This window comes from Coturnix japonica, chromosome 4 (assembly GCF_054131305.1).
Source record: "Coturnix japonica strain WE chromosome 4, WE-NBRP24, whole genome shotgun sequence".
Classification (NCBI taxonomy): domain Eukaryota; kingdom Metazoa; phylum Chordata; class Aves; order Galliformes; family Phasianidae; genus Coturnix; species Coturnix japonica.
In genome coordinates, this window is record NC_140666.1 from 19,261,058 (window position 1) to 19,282,909 (window position 21,852).

General features: G+C 45.8%; 4 protein-coding genes across 6 annotated transcripts; 3 read left to right on the forward strand and 1 right to left on the reverse strand.

Moving 5' to 3' along the window:
* Positions 1-146: 146 nt before the first annotated feature.
* Positions 147-2,862, forward strand: CETN2 (centrin 2). The gene is made up of 5 exons (XM_015860694.2): positions 147-186; positions 543-701; positions 837-965; positions 1,105-1,242; positions 2,228-2,862. The coding sequence occupies exons 1-5, from the start codon at positions 184-186 to the stop codon at positions 2,315-2,317; spliced, it is 519 nt and encodes a 172-aa protein (XP_015716180.1). The 5' UTR covers positions 147-183; the 3' UTR covers positions 2,318-2,862.
* Positions 2,863-2,928: 66 nt separating this feature from the next.
* LOC107312877 (centrin-1-like) lies at positions 2,929-6,713 on the forward strand. Of its 2 annotated transcripts, XM_032444387.2 has the most exons (6): positions 2,929-3,059; positions 3,283-3,342; positions 3,436-3,576; positions 4,646-4,774; positions 6,076-6,213; positions 6,433-6,713. In XM_032444387.2, exons 2-6 carry the CDS (start codon positions 3,340-3,342, stop codon positions 6,517-6,519), a joined length of 498 nt encoding a protein of 165 aa, XP_032300278.2. In that variant the 5' UTR covers positions 2,929-3,059; positions 3,283-3,339; the 3' UTR covers positions 6,520-6,713. The 2 variants fall into 2 exon arrangements, with proteins under 2 accessions (XP_032300278.2, XP_085400855.1); XM_085544729.1 differs by lacking the exons at positions 2,929-3,059; positions 3,283-3,342 and having other exon boundaries at positions 3,462-3,599.
* Positions 6,714-8,072: 1,359 nt separating this feature from the next.
* LOC107312884 (glutamine amidotransferase-like class 1 domain-containing protein 3, mitochondrial) lies at positions 8,073-10,650 on the reverse strand. The gene is made up of 4 exons (XM_015860700.3): positions 10,490-10,650; positions 9,413-9,584; positions 8,909-9,110; positions 8,073-8,720 (listed from the first exon to the last, which is right to left on the reverse strand). The coding sequence occupies exons 1-4, from the start codon at positions 10,595-10,597 to the stop codon at positions 8,528-8,530; spliced, it is 675 nt and encodes a 224-aa protein (XP_015716186.2). The 5' UTR covers positions 10,598-10,650; the 3' UTR covers positions 8,073-8,527.
* Positions 10,651-12,866: 2,216 nt separating this feature from the next.
* LOC107312882 (uncharacterized) lies at positions 12,867-20,356 on the forward strand. 2 transcript variants are annotated; one of them, XM_015860698.3, is made up of 9 exons: positions 12,871-13,044; positions 13,791-13,904; positions 14,471-16,156; positions 16,728-16,827; positions 17,269-17,417; positions 17,559-17,671; positions 17,889-17,978; positions 18,364-18,486; positions 18,943-20,356. In XM_015860698.3, exons 1-9 carry the CDS (start codon positions 12,984-12,986, stop codon positions 19,135-19,137), a joined length of 2,631 nt encoding a protein of 876 aa, XP_015716184.2. In that variant the 5' UTR covers positions 12,871-12,983; the 3' UTR covers positions 19,138-20,356. The 2 variants fall into 2 exon arrangements, with proteins under 2 accessions (XP_085400856.1, XP_015716184.2); XM_085544730.1 differs by lacking the exons at positions 17,269-17,417; positions 17,559-17,671; positions 17,889-17,978; positions 18,364-18,486; positions 18,943-20,356 and having other exon boundaries at positions 12,867-13,044; positions 16,659-16,796.
* The last annotated feature ends 1,496 nt before the right edge of the window (positions 20,357-21,852 follow it).

Sequence of the window (21,852 nt, forward strand, 5' to 3'; positions counted from 1 at the left end):
ACCAATCGCCTAGACGAAAATCCGCCCCAACCTGTTGCTGACCAATAGCCACGCTTCGAGCTCCTCCCGCCCTCGGCTCCCCACCAATAAGAGAGATGGTTACCACAGCAGCGGCGTGGTGGTGGTAGCCAATGGGGAGAGGGAGCATTGAGCACCGGCCTGACAGGACTGAGAGCCGCCGGGATGGTGAGTGCGGCCCAGCCCAGCCCAGGCCCAGTCCAGTCCAGTCCAGCCCAGTCCAGTTCAGTCCAGCCCAGCCCAGTCCAGTCCAGTCCAGCCCAGCCCAGTCCAGCCCAGTCCAGTCCAGCCCAGTCCAGCCCAGTCCAGCCCAGTCCAGTCCAGCCCAGTCCAGTTCAGTCCAGTCCAGCCCAGTCCAGCCCAGTCCAGCCCAGTCCAGTCCAGCCCAGTCCAGTCCAGTCCAGCCAAGTCCAGTCCAGTCCAGTCCTGCCCAGTCCAGCCCAGCGGTGGGAGCGGGATTCGGACTGGGTTCTGCTCCAACCTCCTGGTCTGACGTCCTTTTGCTCTTGTTTTGCTATGCCAAGGCCTCCAGCTTCAAGAAGCCCTCGTTGGGAGCAGCGTCCCAGAGGAAGAAATCGAGTCCCAAACCGGAGCTGACTGAAGAGCAGAAGCAAGAGATCCGAGAGGCCTTCGATCTCTTTGACACGGATGGCACTGGGAACATAGATGTTAAGGAGCTGAAGGTGAGGCTTCCTATTGCTGAAAGCACAGCCTGGCATGGGTTGTAAGTTGCCTTACACAGGGAAAAGACTTGCAGATGTATTTTCTGGAGTGAAACCCTTGTTTTGTATGACTAATAACTTATTTTGGCCTTACAGGTGGCCATGAGAGCGCTGGGGTTTGAACCTAAGAAAGAAGAGATCAAGAAGATGATATCGGATATTGATAAGGAAGGAACAGGAAAAATCAGCTTCAATGACTTCTTGGTGGTGATGACCCAGAAAATGGTATGTACGTTTTAGAAGCCGAAGAAGAGATTCTGACAATGGATGAATGGCTTTCACCTCCTCTTGGTTGTATGTTATTACAGTTTTCATTTTGAGTATTATATGTAGCATAACCAATGCTTTTCTCTTTAAACTTAAGGCTGAAAAAGATTCCAAAGAGGAGATTCTCAAAGCTTTTAAGCTCTTTGATGATGATGAAACTGGCAAAATCTCTTTCAAGAACCTGAAACGAGTAGCCAAAGAACTGGGTGAAAACCTTACAGATGAAGAGCTGCAGGTTTGTACCTGATACACGAAACCTTATGTTCCCCTCACACAGAATCACACAGAATCACAGAATGACCTGGGTTGGAAGGGACCTCAAGGATCATGTAGTTCCAACCCCCCTGCCTGGCAGGGCCACCAAACATACACCTTTACTAGATCAGGTTGCCCAGGGCCCTGTCCAACCTGGTCTTGAACCTCCAAGGACGGGGCATCCACAACCTCCCTGGGCAGCCTGTTCCAGGGCCTAACCACTCTCCTAGTGAAGAAACAAAGAAACAACATTGCTTCTAGCAGGTTCTGGTTGATACCAGGCAAAGCATTAGCAGGTGCACCAATAATTGCATGCAGAGAACTTATCCAGCTGGTGAAGGGGCTCTGTAGCTATGCGGCACTTCTCAGGAAGCAGCTTAGAACTAAGAGATGTCTTCCCTTCTCTGTCTGGCTCTTGTATGAGCCCCAGGGTGGCTCCACTGTGGGTGTACAAACAATTTGCCTGTGCTTCTTGGCCAGACGCAGCCCTTCACCAGGTGCTCCATCACCAGTTCAAGCTGTGACCTAACAGTTCCCCTGTACCATATAATGTACAAACACTCATTGTCAGCCTTTGCAAGTCGACGGTGTTTAAAGGTGCAGATTATCCTCATTGAATTGGAAGACAGTCACTGAGTGTTTGCGTGTTAGTTGGTTTCATGTTTAGTTTTAAACCCACGTAAACAGGAGAATAATGAAATTGTGGCTATTTGGAGAGCTGAAGCCTCTATCTCTTGAGAGTAAAGAGTGGGAATCTGTTTCTCAGTGGGGGAAGAAGCCACTTCAGGGGTCACTAAGGGTTTAGGGGAAGGCTCTCAGTTTTAGGTGCCATCCTCTAGCATTCCATGGGATCTTTACTCTTAACGTTGTCCTGTCCAAGGCTATTTACTAAAAAGTGATTGTAATTCTGAATTAATCTAACCCTTCTGACTCTACTCTCATTTCTGAACACCAATATCTTTCAGGAAATGATCGATGAAGCGGATAGAGATGGGGACGGGGAAGTGAATGAGCAGGAATTCTTGAGGATCATGAAGAAAACCAGCCTGTACTGAAACTGAATGTTAGTGTTTTGCACACGTGTGTGTATGTCTGGTAGGTGCCTCACTCATCTCCAGCGTGTTATTTCTGTGACGAGACCAGAGATGTTAAGTCAACACTTTCTTTTAAACGGATGATCTTAAACTTGTGTTTGTGGACCATTCCCAAGTGTTGGCCTGTTTACATGTAGCAACGTGGCTGCTTGTTCGTAAGGTGTTTATATGCTGTTTTCCAGACAGAAATGGCAGTAATCAGATTCTTATCTCAGATCCTTATCTCACTGTAAGACACGTGTCCAATCATTACGGTTTGGTAAGGATAGAATTCCAAATATAAAAGCATAAAGTTGTATTTCCCAGCTGTTGAAGTTTGTAGTTTTCTCTTTATATGATCTATTTGTGGGGATCAGCTTTTTTTTACTCTGTTTTATGGTGATTATTCCCTCCTCTCCTTTTTTATTCTGCTCTTAAAACGAGTGATAATGGATGTTTGCAGAAGCGTTCAGTGCTTTCGACTATAAGGTTGTACTTCAAATAAAAATGTCTTATTTTAAGCTGTATGAGTTGTGGAAAGGAGCATGCAGAAATACATCCCCATTGGTACAACATGGCCTGATCTTTGGGTAGGTAACAAAGGATTCTGATGGGTATTTCAGAGTTGAAACCTGAAGTCTTCAGCAGGGCTCCAGTTACTGAATGCTTGGCTGGAGGGTCAGAGTTAAGCTCTATTCTGCCTTTGAAGCGGCATCTGTCTGAGGTGAGAGAACTGCTGCAGTCTCTTGTGCCCCCGTGTGGCGATGGAGAAGACACACACAGGAAAACGAGACTCTCCCTCTCTCTGTTCGAGGCCTGTGCTCCATCCCAGCTGCTCTCCGGGATGTTCCGCATCCTTCCTGCTGGGGAGACGGCGGCGTGACGGAGCCCCCAGCTCCCACCCGTTCGGCTCCTCGTCGAATCCACACGCACGGTTTCCTTGACAGGCAGGTGTGATGGCCAACGGCAGCGCGGTTGCCGTGGAGTGGGGATAACTCACAACAATGGTGAGTTGTCCCCCCGCTGGGCATGTGCTGGATGCGGTGGGATGTGGCGGTGCTATAAGCGGTCCCCGATAACCCCGGAGCTTTCTGCTGCAGGCTGCTGGAGGCACGAAGGCTGCGGGGAAGGAGCCGGCCCCCACGATCCCGATCAGCGCTGAGCTACGGAAGCAGCTAAGAGAAGCCTTTGACGTGTTCGACCCCGACGGCTCCGGAGTGATGGATGTCATGGACCTGAAGGCAGGAAGCCGTGAAAATGCAGGGTGAAAAGGAAGCACAGAGAGTGCAGTGAAGGCTGCGAGGTTTAGCAGCCCCTCCGTGTGTCCCTCTACCCCACGAAGGGCCGCACTGCTGCCTCTCCTCATCTCTAATGGCTTTTACAAGGAGACAGGGTTGCTTTGTGACCGCAGATGCTCTCAGAACCAAAATTACTTGTAGTCAAACATAGGTGACAGTCAGTAAACAGAAATGTTGCAAGTAGGGTTAATCATTCACAAGCACAAATAAGCCTAATAATTTACAACACCCCACCCCCACCCACCCCCAGCTGCGGAGCTGTTACAGAGCAATTAGTGTTTGCTTTTGGATGGCTTGCTGGGCTGTCAGGAGTTGCTGCTAGAACTCTGGCTTGTTATGCAGCTAGCAATTATGCAAGAATGGTGCTAGTGTTTTAGCTGGGTATTCTTAGGAGGGACAGAAGCCTTCCTTCTCCTTGGCACTTGCCTGCAGATCTTCCCTGCAAATTTTCCACAACACTGTACTGCTGACATCAGACAGCTACAGAACACTGTTCTCTAGGGGCAAAATGGAGGATGAATAGCTTGCTCTGTGTTTTGTGCAGCCCTTTCCTCTCTCCTGCATTCATGCAGCGAGCAGGTAGCGTGTCAGAGGCTGTGCCTTGAAAAATCACATCCTAGATCTCTAAAAGACCTTCACGTTCCAAGGATGGTTATTTTCAAAAGTCTGATTTCAGCGACTCTTTTTTCTGTTTGGTCTGATAAATAAGTGCTTGTGTTGATAAACTACAGTACAGGAGCAAAGACGAGCATCTGGAATGGGGCTTAATCAGGTCTGTCACTAAGTTGGCTTTGTGAACGTGTGTTACCTTCTGGCACAGGCACAGTTTCACTGCCGAGTCAGAAGGCTGCTGTGTTGTCTGCACAGTGGACAGGCTGTTTGTCCTGTTATCTTTGCACTGTGGCAAAGATAACTCCCCCCACACACATGTACCTACTTGCTTCAAATACCTTTTCTGCTTTGTTTCTGTTTGATTTGTACAACGACGTTGGTCTGTTTTCTCTTTTGGCAGATATCCATGAGAGCTCTGGGCTGTGAAGTGAGGAAAGCGGAGATGAAAAGAATTATCTCTGAAGTTGATGAGGATGGGTCAGGGAAGATAAACTTTGAGTCGTTTCTGCGGGTGATGACCCAGAAAATGGTGTGTGAGCCCAGCTGGTCACAAAGACTAAAATTGCCTAACTTTACAATGCAGGTACTTGCAGTAGATTGGGTTGCTGTTTCGTCGTAGGAGAGAAACAGGACTTTCATCTGAGGTATTTTAGATATCTGCCCTTGGGTGAGTTGTATTTACCATTCCTGCCTTTTTTCATGAGGATCTAGGCTGGCTAGTTCAGGTAGTTGTGTGTTTCAGCAGACAATCTTCCCTGTCATAGAGTGTGCTAAGCACAATGCCTGGGGTCTTCCCTTAGAGACCAAGGACTTGGAAACCTATGGGAAAGAGTCCCACTGTTAGCTCTATACCATAGCAGATAGACATCACAGGAATGAGTGCTGTCTCCCCTCTCCTTCTTTAAACCTTTCCACGTGTAATTTCTGCTCTGTATTTATAGTTGTAGAGTTCAAAGCTTTCTTAAAACCAAAACAGCAGGGAGCAAATGTCACATATCAGATGAAAATGAAAAATCCACCTTCTATGGGCAATAGCCACTCAAGCCTGTGGAGTGTCCTCAGATCTGCTGTTTGATACCAGCCCTTTGTTTCATACGTCCTAGTCTGCATTGCCCATTGGGATTCCTTTGGCTCATACACCTCTGTGACCCCTAGTATCGAACTGCATGTAGACATAGGCTGTTCTGAAAGAGCGCCAGCATGACTGGTTCTGCTCCTCACATCCTTGTGATTTCATTGCAAGGCTTTGTGAGATGACTGGGTCATGGCTGGCATTGCCATTCCTGTATACATGCCATCAGATTTGCCAGGGTGTGTATGCTTGGACTTACGCTAAGAGCAAAGTGAAGGTCTACATTTTCCCCCTAGTAATACTTTGGAGTTCAGTCAAAGCCACACCTAATTGCAGGCTTGTGTACACATTGCCGTGTCTGAGTTGAATAAAGGCAGCAACAGCCAGCACAAGCCTGGCTCACTTTTGAAATAAAATATAGCTGTAGCCATTGGATCATTCTTGGCAGCTCCTTCCTCCTTCAGTAGTGTTGCTAATCTCTGTCTTCCTGACAAAGCTTGGCCAGGATATTCCAGGCCAAGTCCCCATGCTGTTCAAACAGCTTCTGTTGTAGCTTTTCCTTTAATACATGGTAACACTGAGAAAAGAAGGGGAAAAAAGTAAAAGTGAAAGAGAAACAGCAATGGTAAATAACCCATTCTGTGACCCAAAATGATGTCTTGGATTTTATTCCAAATGTTTGCTGGGTAAAGTATCAGAGTAGGGATTGTAGAGTGGTATGATGTCATGCCTGCATGAAGCCATTTTTCCTTGCTAAGGCAGAGCCATTTTCAAACGAGGAGATGCTGAAAGGTTTCAAGGTGTTTGATTATGATGGCACTGGCAAGATCTCTTTGGAGAAACTCAAACTGGTGGCTACTGAGGTACAAGAAGACATCACAGACGAAGAGCTGCAGGTTTGTGAAGCACAAACATATTTCTCTTGCTCAGGGAGGGAGTGTAAAGACTTACTGACTGGGGAATTGTGCTTTGTTTCATTGCAGCAGACACAGTGTGTTTCTCTTAGTGTTAACATGAAGCCTTGCCTGAAATCTTCATTGGTCTTTAGGCTTTATGGCCCTCCATCCTCTCAGATCCCACCTAATCTGGTCTCCCAAACTTTTGTTGTCTGACAGGAGATGATTGATGAAGCAGATGTGGATGGAGATGGGGAAGTGGATCCAGAAGAGTTTGTGCGGATTCTGACATTGACTGACCAGTAACTTCATGATTATCTTTTTTTCCCCCATTCCATTGTAAACAACTGTTTGCAGTATCACTTCTTTCCAACTTTTAAACTTTTTCGTGTGTTGCCTTTTTGGGTGTGAAAACACACTGAGATGTTTCATTTTTGGTGCTGATTCTGCTCCATCACTGCAAGCATTTTTCTATATCCCAGTAAACAGTTTTGTTGCTAGATCTGTGTCTCCGTGTGTTAATTCTAAAGGCTGAGATTAATTCAAATTCATCAGCCTTCCTCTTGAGTCCTCTCTATTGTAACTGCATCCCATGGCTTTTCAGCCTATCTGATAAAGTTAGTCAAATCACTCTTAATCTCAGAAAATATAAATTTCAAACATTAGTATTCATGACAAAAACTTCTGTACCTTTCCTGGTTTTCTGGCATTACGTAGAAGACAGGGGTTTGAGGGCTTGGGAGCAGTTATAAGGTAGTAAATATCTTAGACTTTGGGTTTCCCTTCATAAGTAGCACTACAGGAGAGCAGCTATGCAGCTATGAAACTAGAAGATGTAATGAGGTCAGGTCTCCCATGGATTTGTGCTTCCTTCTTAATGAAATGCAAAGGAAGGATGTAAAGAGCCTGAAGTTTTTGCTTGGATGAGTCTCCAAAAATAATTGCTGGCTTAGAAGATGAGTCTTAATACTGTGAGAATGTAACAGTTCAGCCTGTAATGATTATGTGATGCTGCATATAGAATAAAAGCCTATATAAGAACATACAAGCTACCATCTGAAATGCTTTTCAATCTAGTGGAGGCAAACCTGTCAAAACCCTGGAGCTGGAAGTAAGCTGTTCAACTATAAGGGAGAAATAAGGCATGGCTTATCTTAAATAACAGTGATTAACTGTAGGAATAAGCAATCAAATGGTATAGCAGCGTCTCTAAGCAAATAATGAACCCCCTCAGCAGGTTTGCTCCAGTAAAGTGTGAGTTACTGTGCTCCTCACAGCTCCTGTAGAGTGCTCAGATTACACAGGTGAATAGATCCTTCTGGCCTTAAAAATCAGCTCCTGGCCTGTTATCTGAACAACTATGTGTGGTACTCAGTTATTTTTAGTGTCTTCTCTTTGCCAAGCTTCACTGTCACCCAACCGGTTTACAGCCTGACGTTCCAGCTTCATCTAGATGGGTATCTTGTCTGTCCCTGTTGCAATGCAGAATTGTTGCTTCCACATCATTTCCAGGAATTTTTATGGAGATTAAAAGCAATTGGAAATCGCAGCACTTTCCTTGGGGTGCCCAGATCTCACCCTTGACTCTTTCTGCCTAGACAGCTTCCAAAATACCCCTTGCTATCATAACTGGTCTTGTGTTAATACAAGAGAAGAATTTGATTTATTCTTGTTAAACCTTCCTGCTAATGTTGGTTCACTTTTACCAAGCCTGAGTTCTGAGAAACCCCAGGAAAACTGGGGGGGTTTGTTACTAGTGACTTCTTTCTGTGCTGTTTTCCCCATTTACTGTCCAACCACCAGCACTAAGAACGTATCCCAACGCAGAGTAGAAGACAAAAATCACAGCAAAACTCAGCCTTTGTAAAATATGTCTGTTTTATTCAGTACCAAAATTGTGCTCCTTCCTTTTGCTACTCATTCATCCATTCTGTGTTTTGGTGAAAGGTAGGGATGGATTTATAACAAATCTCAGCACAATTCCTGTTCACACTCACAATGTGCTTGTCAGGTCAGCTAAGTCAGAACTGAAAAGACCCAGGCAACTGCCCAGCTACTCAGAACCACAGATAATGGTGGCATTTGAGCCCTGTGGAAACCTGGTGTTTGTATGTCAGCTTATGGTGCGCTGACACTCAGTCCAGAATCACACAATTGCTGCTGATTTGGGGTCAGTACAGTAAATGGTGTGTCCATGATAAAGTATGCCAATCTTACATTGCTCCAGCTCTCGCACCCCAGAAGCCACTGGTGTTCCAGTGTGGGGAAGGACTCTGAGTAGCAGTTTGCCTGTTGCCATTTAACTTTGTGGCATTTAGGCAAGTCTGATCACTTCTTTGATCATTTTTCCGATGCCGTCATAGATCTCATGAATGGGGGCATTGCACATGAAGGCACTGGTGGTCACCAGCTTGTTCTTCACATCCACGTGAACCTCGGTGACGTGTTTATTGATGTGCTTGCAGCCAAGTTCCTTCACGGTCTCAGCAGTCTTTGCATAAGGCCATCTGAAAGAAAACAGACCCGTGTAGAGGATATGAAACCACCTTGTTCCTACCTAGGATCTGCTTAACTTTTAGTCAGCGGTCTGGCATCTTTCTTGCCCTGGGACTGAAAGGTGCACGAGGCACAGTACTAGATACACCGGGGAGAATATATATATACCGATATATACCAGTATCCCAACGTTACTTACTTCTCACACTCTGTGTCATGACCCACAGTCAGCTCACAGCCTGGGAAGATTTTGGCTGCCAGCACTGGGGAAATGCAGCACAGGCCAATGGGCTTTTTGGCAGCATGGAATGCCTTCAGGACATCCTCCACCTCTTTGGAGACTGTGCAGTTCTTTCCTTGCGTGGCCCAAGTACTCAGGTTTTTAGCCACTCCAAAGCCACCTGAGAAAAGGGAAACAGGTTAGACAGGAAGATTAGTCCTCCAGGGCAGGACTTTTGTCAGGTGTGGTTTATTAGAATGTTAACATGGATTTGGTGGATAGAAGCATTTAGGCAACACTGACAGAAGAAAGCAGAACTTTTGCAAGCCATTGAATATTCTCAGCTCCTGACCACCATGAGATACGATTCTAAAGCACCATCTCTGTTTCTAAACAACACTGAACTGGAGAGGTTTTTCAAGGCTTACGTATATCTAAGGTGTTCCAAGACCATGGGCGTGCAGACCCCACATACTGACCTACCTGGTATGATTAAGGCATCCAGCCCCTTGACATCCAGCTTAGTTAGATCCTTGATGTTGCCTCTGGCTATTCTGGCACTTTCAACTAGTACATTGCGCTTCTCCTGAGTTGGCTGTCCTTTCACATGGTCAACCACATGCATCTGGTCAACATTAGGAGCATAAACCTCCGCCTGAGAAGGGAAGAAAAGGTCTGTTATCCTTCAGGCATGTATCCTAAACACGTTCAATACCACAGACAGCAAACTGAAATGCTATCACTTTTGCTTTAGCGGCTGCATTCTGTGCTCATAAAACCAGTTATCCCATACTGTGGCTGAGTCTTCTCCACTAGAGGTCCCTGCCAAACAAGGGATAAGCGCAGGGCGATGCTTTAGGCTCGCCGATTTAGGGTAAGGCAGGAGAACTGCAGCAGCTGCAGGAGCAAAGAGACAGTTTGGACAAGTCTCAGATTTAATCCACACCGCGAATACTCTGAAGGCTTTGGAATTAGGCAGGCAGGCTGTGCAGCACACGTAAATCACCGCTGTGCCTTCGTGTTTAGTGGGGCAGTTCCAATCTGCAAGAAACCAGCTCTGACCCGGATCAGTGGGTGGCTCAGAGCTGAAAGGAACATTGCTCCTCTCTCTTTTCTTCCTCAGTCTTCAGTGTTTTAAAGAGATGAGTTGCAAACAGCCAAAGTCATCAGTAGTCTTTGAAACAGAAATGCCAAAGCGGAAGAGAGAGAAAGAACGAGGCAGAAACAGAGAGGTTCACTTAAGGAAGTTTGCTTCAGAGTTGGAGTAGCTCACAGAGTTGCTGAACACAAAGCACACAGCCAGTCCTCTCGTAGAGCAAAGCTGTGAGTGCAAAGCAGAGAGCAGAGCGTTCTTCATGTTTGCTGTAGCAGCCCTGACACTGCTGTCTGCTTTGATTCCTCTCACTTAACGCTTTGCAATTGTCCCAGCAGAAGTGAGAAGCTTGTGACTGGTCTAGCAAGATGCAAAGCTGCTAAGAGCAGCGCTTTGTACAAGAGAGACAAGCTGAAAAGCAGAGCCAGGGCAAAAAGAGAGACTGACATGGGGCAGGAACCTCTTACCTGTGCCCCCTCCCTGCTGAGATGCACCAACACAGCCGAAGACTCATGGATCTCGCTGCCATCGTACACCCCACAGCCAGCCAGCACAACAGCCACTCTCTTTCCCATGGTCACAAAAAGAGCAGGAAGATTACCACCCTAAGAACCCCAGATTACTGTGCATCTCCGTGCACCGCCTGGAGCCTTTTATAGCTTGATCCCTCCCCCAGGAGCAGGTGGGGCCAGGAGGGTTGGGCTGAATTTCTTACTGGCAAGACCGTTTTATTTCCAGCATTACAGGCAGGGCATGTAAATATTATTTGTTTCCTCAACCGACTGCTCCCTTGCAGACATTCTTAGCAGCACGTTGTCTCCAGAGCATCCCCAACTGATGAGAGCTGCTCAACAAAGCAGCTGTTTTTCCTTTTGAGATGTCCATTTTCCATTCTACTTCAGACTAAGGCACTAAAATCTTTGTGCATAAGATGGTATCGCAGGGAGCGAGCCCACAGCAAGAATTCCAGCCAATGCACTTCCTATCCGTGCCCCATGTTGAAAACCCTGCACTGCACTGGCAGCTTCTCTCCTTTTAACACCAAGATACCCTTTCCTGACCTTAAGCATTCTCAGCAGAAGTTTTGCGGTTGTTTCCTGGCATTCAGGTCCGGGAATGAATAACACAATTCTCCATCAACAGCACCATTTGTCCCAGAAGGTAACAACAGCAAGGAAAATGGTAATAGGAACTGACAGAGCCCTGACCAATATAGGTTTACATGGCTGCAAGGTTCACTGCATGTGGTGGGGATGCTTCCCTGCTCATGCAAGGACCAGTTCTCTCTCATCCTTGATATGCTCACGCCTGGAAAGATCATGAGTATTTCTGATTAGTTGCTTGGCAGGCTCTTTAGTTATAGCAGGCATAAAAAAGATGTTCTTTTCTGATACATGTGACTTCACTTATTGCATGCATCTTAAAAGCAGTGATGTCAGGCACTATATACTCAACTATACAAGCAGGAATAAAGCATCTGCTCGGTGGGTAGAAAAACAGCTGTTATTATCCATGAAAAAAATTAAAATGTGAGATAAGTGGGGGAAATTCCCAAAGCCTTTTCTCTGCTGCTTGGTTTCATATCTAAGTTATTGTAAGTGTAATTTAGAACTGTATTATTTCCTCTTACGGTGAGGAGGGGGGGAAACAGCTGAATCATGCTGCAACTTAAAAAGACAGTTTCTTCCTCCTTTGATAGGAGAGGAGTCCAATTAATGATGGAAGAGACTGTTCAAGGCCAGGCTGGGTGAGTTCCTGGACAGCCTGATCTAGTGCTTGATCTGGAGGTTGTCATCCCTGCCCACAGCAGGGGACTTGGAACTATACGATCTTTGAGATCCCTTCCAACCCAAGCCATTCTGTCATTCTAAGATAGATCATGGCTGATGACCTAAATGAATTTAGGGCTTGCAGTGGACCACATCACGTAGCTCTGCATATTGCAAACTGATGGCGTTGTTTCCCCGTTCTGAAATAATTGCCTCCATGTAAGCATCCTAGGAGCAGCATCCTTTGGCATCATCTGTTGATCCTGCCAGGCTGGGATTGTTCTGGATTCCCATTTGATCATGACCGTGGGCCACTGACCACTGCTTTCTATGGCCTCCTGCACCTCCCTGATCACATAATCTCACATATTCTCCATGACAAGCAAGAGGAAGCTGTGAATAAGTCCTTCATGTCACCTCTGGGATACAGCAACGATCATGGCAATGGCAGGTATCACTTTGCTGCTTGCATAGTTCCCCATGAAAGCCAGTAAGACTCTAACAGATTTTACCCTTGGTCTCTGGACTGCATTGACAGCTCACTCATAAAAGCCCCTTAGGAATTAGGAGGAGTTCTCTGGGAGTGTGTGCAGAGAGGCTGGATGAGATGGACATGGAGTGACACATGGACAAAAGTCACCTTTATGGGAATGGCACTGAACATGCCCTGGGCTTGCCCAGCACAGGACACTGGTGCCAGGCATTCATAGCTGTGATGGGGGCAAACAGGAGGATAGTGGCCGGTGTTAGGAGAAATAACTGGTCCCCAGGGATCTCCTGGGCTTGCAAAATACTTGTTTGCTCCAGCAAGATGGAGTCTTTAAAAACCCTTAATTTTAACCGGTGTAATTTCCTCACTGGCAATAGCAAAAAGGCAGTAACAGTAATAAACCGTAAGTGTTATTTTTCAAGTGTCTTTTTAACAAGGGTTAATCAACAGTAAAATTAACAGGCCCCTGGAGGGAGCTACCAGCAGTCCATTCTGACTCAGACTGAAATTTATTGCAGCAAGAAACTCGTTTGCATTTCCTCCCGCGTGCAGAAAGAAACACTAATAGAAGATGTTTGTAGGGAAAAGGGGTGGAGAGCAGGGAGGAACACAGGCCAGTGGAGTTGGTTTGGTTATAAAGAGCTAGGGAAGAAAGAGAGGCAGCATTTCAGCCCGCATCTGGGTCTTCAAGCGAACTCTGCGATGGCAGTCAGAAAAGCTGAGTCACTGCATTACTCCATAGGGCTCTTGGGCATTTCCGCAGGTAGGGATCGAGTCTTCTTGGCACGGGAGGATGGGGTTGGGACAAGCTTTCATGGACAACCCCCTTTTTGAAAGGGTTAAAAAGTCTGTTTACTCCAAATCTTCTCTGCTTGGGTAAAACTTTTAGAGACGGGAGATCCCTCTGCCTGGTCCAGCAGCCAACAAAATATTTGTCTTGGCTTTAAAATGCTGGCCTGAAGTTTTGTACTTCTTCCAACCCAGGTGGGAAGCAAATCAAAGCTTTTTGATAGTCATTTTCATAAGTGAATATGTATTATTTTAGTGCACTTCCCTCTTCTCTATCTGTCTTCCCTGCCGCTCTGTTTTCTGCATCCACTCCCTTACTTTTGTCCTTTGCATTTCATCTTTCTGAGTGCTGCTCCATTCCATTTTTAGGCTGGTTTTCTGTAGTCACAAGGTTTATGTGATCATCTTCGGAGCGTGTCTGTGTGTTTGTTGGAATCGGAGACCTGTTTCTCATTCTTTCCCAGCAATGAGGGAGCGCTCTCAAATACAATTCAGTTGAAGTTTATGAAAATAAGCACCCAGAAAGATGTGAGACCTTGGACACAAACCAAGTTGCAGCACTCTCCCTCTCGATTTTATTCTTTACTGATCTTTTACTGTTATTTTTTCTCTATTGCTTATTGCTGTCATTCCTGGTGGGGTGTTGTGGTTTTTTTTGGGGGGGAGGTGGGCAAAGTTTACAAGCTCTTTCTCTTCTTCCCCCTCCTTTGTCGCCCATAGGATCACTCTTGCTGGCAGTACATTTCTACAGTTCACTCAGAGCAGCCCCCGTGATCCCCAGCACAGCTCTAGGGATTCTTCTGTTGATTTTATCATCTCTTTTGGCATATGCAGGTAAGACTAGGAAAGCAGCCAGCTTCTAGGCCTCCCCTTCTATAGCTTTACATATGTTTGGTCTGCTTTGCCAACGTGTTCGTACTAACTGTGGCAGCCTTGCCAGACCGCTGATGTCTCCTGCTTGAGCAATACATGAGCACACCACTTTTTTTCTCTACAAGTAACCACAGAAATTAAACATTAGTTTTGAACAAATGCTTTATCATGATCTCTGACAGTTTTAACAGAGTGAATGTATGATTTCCCTAAGAACTGTTTCCAAGCTCACTGAGACTAGCTTAGACATCTGTGGGTTGAAATGACATGTTGAAGTGTGAGGCTGAAAGGGAATAATCCCTGGATATAACGAAACCCACACTCTTCAGAATGAATGCTGAGTTATTTCTCCTTTTGCGCGGACCAACCCAAGCTCACAGTAGCTCTGTTGACAATCATGCAGCTCCATGCTCATGTGGTTCCGACACACAACGAGCCTGTAGCCCAGCTGCCTGTCCTAAGTACCACTTTCCATAACCTACAACGTCGAAATCACATTTCTGTCTCCGTTGCCATTTGTTTCATAGGAATTTGGAGGAGCCTAAGAAATGCCACTCTATTCTCGTCTCTTTTCCTGACCATCTCAGTGTTCTGGTGTGGCTATGGAGTTGTCTTCATCCTGCGAGGGCAAGGAGTTTTGGACGACACCGGTGACTTCCGCAATGCCTTGGTGCCTGGCCTGGTCACGTTTACTTTGGCACTACTCATTATTGCAGTGGTGGGCTTCCTTAACAAAGAGGTCGTCCTAGCTGTGATTGCTTCTGCTGTCTCACTTGCCAGTGCTCATGAAGTTGCCATGCATTATAACACAGCTTTCGGTTCCTCTGCTGTGGCTTGCAATTATATGATTGTCTGCTTAGCTGGTGGTTACTTTGCTTTGGGAAGGATTCTTTATTTCCTCTCCAAAGAGAAAATTGCCATCCCTGGCACAGATCTGGCAAAAAACAAGGCCCATGAGCAGATCCAGTCCACCAGTGGCAGCATGAATCATTTTGCAGTCACTGGTCTCATCCTGAACATGCTGTCTGCCAGTGTCTTCGGCTGTAGACTCCTGGGCGTCACTAGCAAACTATTTATTGGTCAAGTGCCCTGGCTGTGGGCTGCTGGGATCTACCAGATTGGAGCCTGTATTTTATCATACCGTGCAATGGATGTACTAATGGCTACATTCTTCGGTTTCACTTCCATCTTGAAATTTGCTGGAGGCTATTGCCTTCTATACCCAATCTGGCAAACAGAGGAGCCATCTTTCCCTATCCCATTCCTTGTGGTTTTTTCAATTCTTTTTGCGGTCCTGGCTCTTTTTCTCACTCTTAAGAGCCTGGTGGATGGCCTGTATTTGCTGTTTTACGTGGCCTACTGCATTGCGTTAGCGTGCCGTCCCAAGGGATTTTTTGAAGGTGGACCCCAAGGTGTGGATGTGGCCATCTTTGTGGCCTCAGCCTTGATGACTATGATTCACCTGTACAATGCGAAAGCGGGTGCCAAAATCCCAACAGGGAAGGGTGTTGTGAAGGCCTTGGTTGCTAGCAGCAGTTTTCTGAAGCTTCGTGAAGGGGCAAACCTTCACACACCCTACCTAGGGTATTCCAAGTACGCAGATGCAGAAGTACTTGGCTATGCATGTAGTGTCCTTGCTTCTTTTGCAATAACAGTGACAGGGGACACGCAAGCTCCTCTTGACACTGTTGTAATTCCATGGGTGGTGGTAGCTGGTGGGATCCTTAAGCTTCTAAGTGGCTCAGTGGCCTTTGCCCGGGGTAAAACCCTGGAGAGCAGTGCCTTCATTCTTTATGCTGTCATGTGGACCATCTGGGGCTTGACGAGATATGGTGGCCTCTATGGCACTAGCAGAAGCTTCCACACAGCAGTAGGGATCATTGCTTTCATGCTCTTCAATAGCTTCATTGTCTTCTGCACGCTCTTCTTAAGCATCACTTGGTTCTTTTACTCCCTCACTTTCTTGCTTATTGCTGTCAGCTTCTTGTTGGATGCCATCAGTGCTCTTCCAGCCGGCTATGACATTGCTGCCTCTCTCATCTTTGGTCTGGTCAGCTTTTACTGCTTCCTGTCTGCCCTTTTCAACAGCACCTTTGAGGGTTCCTGCTTACCAATGGGTAGGCCCCTTGTGCAGCTTAGTGGTGTGGGGGGAGGAATGACCAAGTGCCTTCACCTGCCTGCCAGGAAAGCTTCCTCAGTCAAGAGAATTGCAGGTAAGGGAAATATATAGGGGATTATGCAGGGTGGAGGGGTAATTCTGGGAGATTTTGTAGCAGAACAGTATTAAAAGGACTTTTTTTTTTCAATCTAAGTTTGGAAACCATGATAATCTGATTATACTTTGACCAAGTGGGCCATGTTTTAGAAACTAAAATCACTATGGGGGGAAATAGGACCAAATCCTTAAAGGACTTGGGTTTAGCAGTGAACTCACTGCTATCTCTGCTATATCACATCACTGTCTGCACATCCAGTCTGAAACATGTATCCTCCAGGCTAGGGCTACCACTGACAGCTTTCTACAGAGAGTGCATGGTGCTTGCTTTCTACACAGGGATGAATGCCTTCTAGCCCAGATGAACATGTCCCAGATTCCCCTAAATGCCAGATCTCTTCTTGGATGAATGCTAGAAAAAAATGTACTGTCAGAGGAATTACTTTTCCAGTTGGAAAAAGGAGATGAGAGCACTGAATTGGCTGTTTTGTCTGTGACAGCTCTCCCGTGAATTACAGACCCTCACTTCTAGTCACTCAAGGGATTCTGCCCTGTTCACATGTCAACAGATATCCTGAAGAACGGAGGGACTTGCGGCATCCCCACAGATACTGTGTATGTGCTTGTAGCAGCCTGCAATCGGCCCGACGCTGTGGAGAAAGCTCACCGGTGAGTATCTACCTCATTGCCCTGGTGAACGCTTCCCTTGGATGTCACAAGGAAACTCAAAGATCAAGAAAAGTCAAAATAGAGCAGAGGGTTAATGTACATATCTCTAGATACATCTTGTCATGACTAAAATCCCTGTTGTGTTTAACAAGCGTTTCTAGCTCTGCTTCTGTAAGCAGCTGAGGCCCCTCAGAACTTGGGAAACTGGGTCTTATACCCATCACTACACAGTAAATTAAAGCCTTCATTTGGAAATCATTACTGGGAGCAGACATTCAGTTTCCTTCTTCTCAGACAGTCTGTTGAAATGGTCCTACTTTCATTACAGACTCAGCCTGCAGCACTTCGTCTAACTCCAGACCCGTCCAACACCATTTCTTTTTCAGCTTGAAGTTAAATTCTGGCTTACTTCCAAACTCATTTTTCTTACCTCCTTTCTAGCTCCAAGCGCCAGGCTCAGGAGCGCCCCATGTCACTCTGGATTTCTAGCCTGAAGCAGCTGGAACCTGCAAAACATCTGTTCAGCCCCCTCCTCTGGGACTTCATGGATGCTGCCTGGCCATCTCCTATTAGCTTGGTGATTCCCAGAGGTGAGGAAATGCTGTTATTTCCAAGCTCTCTGGAGAACTTTGGGTTTGAAATTGCAACTTTAAGCCATGTTTCCCTACAATGCCATATGTTCCATGACAGTATGTGCATCATTAAGTGCTGTGTGACTCCTCCTTATGCAGGTGAATGGGTGGACTTCCTGGGAATGAAGGACTCTGCTAAATACGTTGGTACCCCTCAGAGCGTTGCCATCCGCATCCCTGACTGCTCAGTCACCACGCACCTCATTGACTTGGTGAGTGGTCCTAACTTCAACACTTCTGTTGCAAGCACAGGTTTGTTTGAAGCCAAATGTGGCTTGTGGAACAGCATCAGCTAGAACCCGTCCTATGTTCTGAGCATTAACACTTGGTGACTTTACGTGCCCAGTAGCTGCTGGTGTAACAAGCTGTTTTGAGCCACAAAACTTGCTGAGAGATCTTGTACCCGTTTTCTTCTCTTTTTGTCACCAGGTTGGCCCCATTGTGGTCACATCAGCTAACCCAACAGGAGAGGCAGACACAACACACCACAACCAAGTGTATGCCAAGCTGGGAGATAAGGTAATGGTGGCTTTATGTCTTTTCAGTCCAGCAGGTCCCAAAAGGTATGGCAATGGAAGAGCACAATCACTCTGTTCCCAGTAGGCAAGTCAATAAAAGATATCAAGAATATGGGAAAATATCTAATGAAATATGTCATTGACACTCCTCATATTGGTGATGGAGTGAGAGAACAATAAAAGGAGAAACTTGATGGGAAACCAAAATGCTTCTGGTTTGTACAGTATAGTTATGGTTTGGCAACGTGATTTAGTTTGTCTTCAAACAAAGGATGATACGAGAAACAAAAGAATGCTTCACTTTGTACAAGCAACAGAAACACTGATGTACTACTGATTCACTGCCCATGTGTCTGAACTCGGTGCGAAAATTTGCTGCTCTTCAGGTGGATGCAGTTCTTTGTGATGGCCCTTCTCCAGAGAATATTGCCTCTACTGTTGTGGACTGCACCAAAATTGACAGTGGAAACATAGGGTTCTTCAGAGTTGGTATAATTCCCAAGTCTCAGGTAAAATTACACTTGATCTTATTGGTTCTCCCTTTCTTCCTCTGCTTTGCCCATTCCTGGCAACTGAAAATTTCCTGTTCAATAAACGATAAAATAAGATCTGTGATAGCATGAGGAGTTATCTCAGTGCAGTATGAAAGATCTCCACGTTGCCTGTGTCCTGATCTTGCAATCATCATTGCACTTCTTTGTGCTGGGCAGATTCCTGAGGCATGTGCGGTGTAAGACTGATTCCTCGGGGAAAGGGCTCTGAGGTCCAAGGTCTGTGAGGTCTAAGGTCTCTGATCTCAGTGGGGCAGACTCTCTATTCACACCTGTCCCAGAGACCTTTGAGCAGATAGAAATGCTTAGTGCAATCTCAAGAATGGGCCCAGACAGGTAGTTATGAAAAAGTAAGAGAGAAAGAAGTTAGTGCTTTCCTTCTAACTTACTTATAGCTGTGTTTATTAAACCTAGGTGCTGCAGATACTGGAGCAGGTGCAGAAGAAATACTCACTGGTCCCTAACAGTGACGGCTGCACCACAAAAGGCCGGGAAGAACATCTGAATCATGTCCATGCTGTGCACAACGGGGTGGGCACGGCTGCCTCCGCAGAGAGGGTTGCAGTGCAGTCTGCTGATGGAGGCCATGAGAACCACACTCGCCTCTGACTTCTGTTCGGGTCAAGCAGTTATGTGCTCACTAGGGAGGTGTTTGCTGGAAAATGATGTATAGGTCAAACTGGGGAATGGGAGAGACTTCTCAGCTACAGGGGTGACTTATTCACCTTTCTATGGGTACTGCTAAAATATCCCTGATTTACAATCACATTCACCCAGTTTGTAGAAGCAATATTTTCACTTATAGAGATTGCCAGCTCTCACTGCAAGGAAAGTGTTATGTCAGTGACTGGCTGAGCCCAGGGTAACAGAGCTTTTTTCTTTTCACTCGAAGTTAATGCCTTTGGTTTGGGGCAGAGAATAACTTGAAACATTATGTAATTATATGTTAGGGGACAAACACTGCATGAGGCTAGAAATGGAAGAGGAAGAAGGGAAGGTGTATTCAGGTACTGTCTTAGTGAATACAGTGAACTTCTTAAAAAGATGAAGCAAAATGTAGTCTTGGGAACTGGGGCTGTCCTTGGTATATCTTCTCTGAATAGAAGTCACAAAAGCCAACAGTAAAACAAGTGCTGTTGTCTGAGGTGCCATTTTCTGTTTTTCACAGTCAGTGTGAGGGTAGAATTATCATTCTGATGACTCAGTATTACCTTAGAAGTGCTGGAGCATTATGGAAGACCCCCACTTCTCATTTTATCTTCTGCAGAGTATGAATTTCAAAGGAATCATATGCACTGCATTTGAAAATGCTAGAAGCTGGTCTCTTGCCTTTTGGCATCACTGTGCAGACTTCATGGTACATTTCCTTCAGGGTGCCCATTTTGTACAGAGTGGTATCCGAACTGGAGGAAGTAATGAGAAATTTCAAACAAACTCCAGGAGTTTTCCTTGGTGAAATCTGCGTGGCCATACAGTTAGCAGCTTGTTTGGCCTCCAAAAACTGTTGACATTACTCTTACCTGACTCAGGTGCAAGGTGCTGATCAAACTCCAGCTGAAACCAATGAACGATGGCATTGATTTCATTTGGAGCACTATTGGAACTTAAGCGTAAATGCTGTGCAGTCAGAGTTGCTAAACCTCTGTGAACCACGTCTTCTCAGCTTGTTCTTTACAGAACTGGCTCTCTTCCTGCAGAGAAGGAAACTGTCGGATAACTGAGTTTGTGAAATCATTTTACTGGTCTACTTACTGTATCTCTTTGGTGTCTCTTAAACCTGATTTACAGAATTCAATAAAATATTTTCAATAAAGAGTCATGTCACACAGGTCTGTGCTATTATCTGCAGCAAGTGCCAGAAAATAACATTGCAAGTCACATGCTCGTGACATTTTGAGGTTGCCAGCGGTGCACAAATGATCTTACAAGCGGATCAAATTGCATCCCTTTCAAGAATGTGAGAGAAGGGGGAAAGAAACCATAATAACTAATGTCAACCCCCCAGTGCCAGCTTCCTTGCTGGGTACTGCTAATGAGTTCATAAACAACAAGGCTGAATCTGGCTCCTCTTCCTAACCAAGTTTTAGAACAATAATAAACACTGAAATCCGAGGAAGCACAGTAAGAAATAAAGAAATAAGGAAATAAAAGTAAAGGATTTGAGACCTTCAAATATCCGTCCAAGGAGGAGTTTGAAGTCACTGAAGAAAATCAAGAGATTTACTGGAAGGGCCAATTTTGGTTTAATTGTCAGCGACCCTGAGGTCTGAAGGCCTGAAAGGTTGCTCTGGGAGACAAAATAATCTCATGAATGGGCTTGTTTGTGAAAAAAACACAACAGTTTAGTCCCACTGGGGTTGGAAATGACCCAGGAAGCAGGCCTGTTCCTCCTTGATTTTGCCCTTTGTACAGTCCAGACATCTGTGTCAATGGAAACAAGAATGGAAAACAAAGAAGGGCATTTTCTAGTCTCAGGAAAAGCCAACTCACCTTTCTGAGAATAGAACTGTGCCATAGGAACAGGAACTGACTCAATGGCATCTTCGTAATGGTGTGTGTTGGTATAGTGGGTGGACTAGATACTCCAGTGGGTAGAGTGGTTCAGAGAGGAAGGGTGGCATCACCGCTACCTCCTGAGTGAAACCAGCTGAGACAGGGCTTGAGACATGGTCAGACTCAGAAATGCCCCACGACTGCCTCTGTTTTAAGGAAACACCAAGAACTGGGAGCTGCAGGGACACACCTCATCTATTTGGCTCCTTCTCCTGAAATATGAAAGAGAGCATCCACCTATATCTCAGGATCAGCCATCAACTGGAAGGAAAGGCAGAAAGAAAGTCCTCCTTATTGAGTGGAAATCAGTCAAAGCAAAACCTTTACATCTCCTCAGTACTACAAAAGGCTTATGAAGACACAACCTGCAGTGATTTTTTTGTCATACTCACCTTGCTGCATTCTTCCAGTTACTCCTCCTTGTAACATCAAGTGCTTAGGGTTATTACTACAGCATGACTAGATAATCTGGTTTGTCACATTTTGAAGGAATATTAAGAACAACAATGAAACAGCGTATCTCAAAGCTTAGGCCAGATCTTCAACTGCTTCGCAAAAGCCATTTATACTTGTATTGGATTTCTGTCTGTGATGGCTGTGTTGCCAAGGGCCGAACAACCTCTAATGCTCTTGAGCCATCTGGGTGTCCCCAGCTTTTGTGCCAGCTGTAACAGTAAGGAATTCATGCATCAGCTCTGTGCTGAGGCTCAGAATAAGGCAGAACAGAGATAGCTGGTTGACAGAAGAAACTGTGTGAAAATCTTTTGGGAA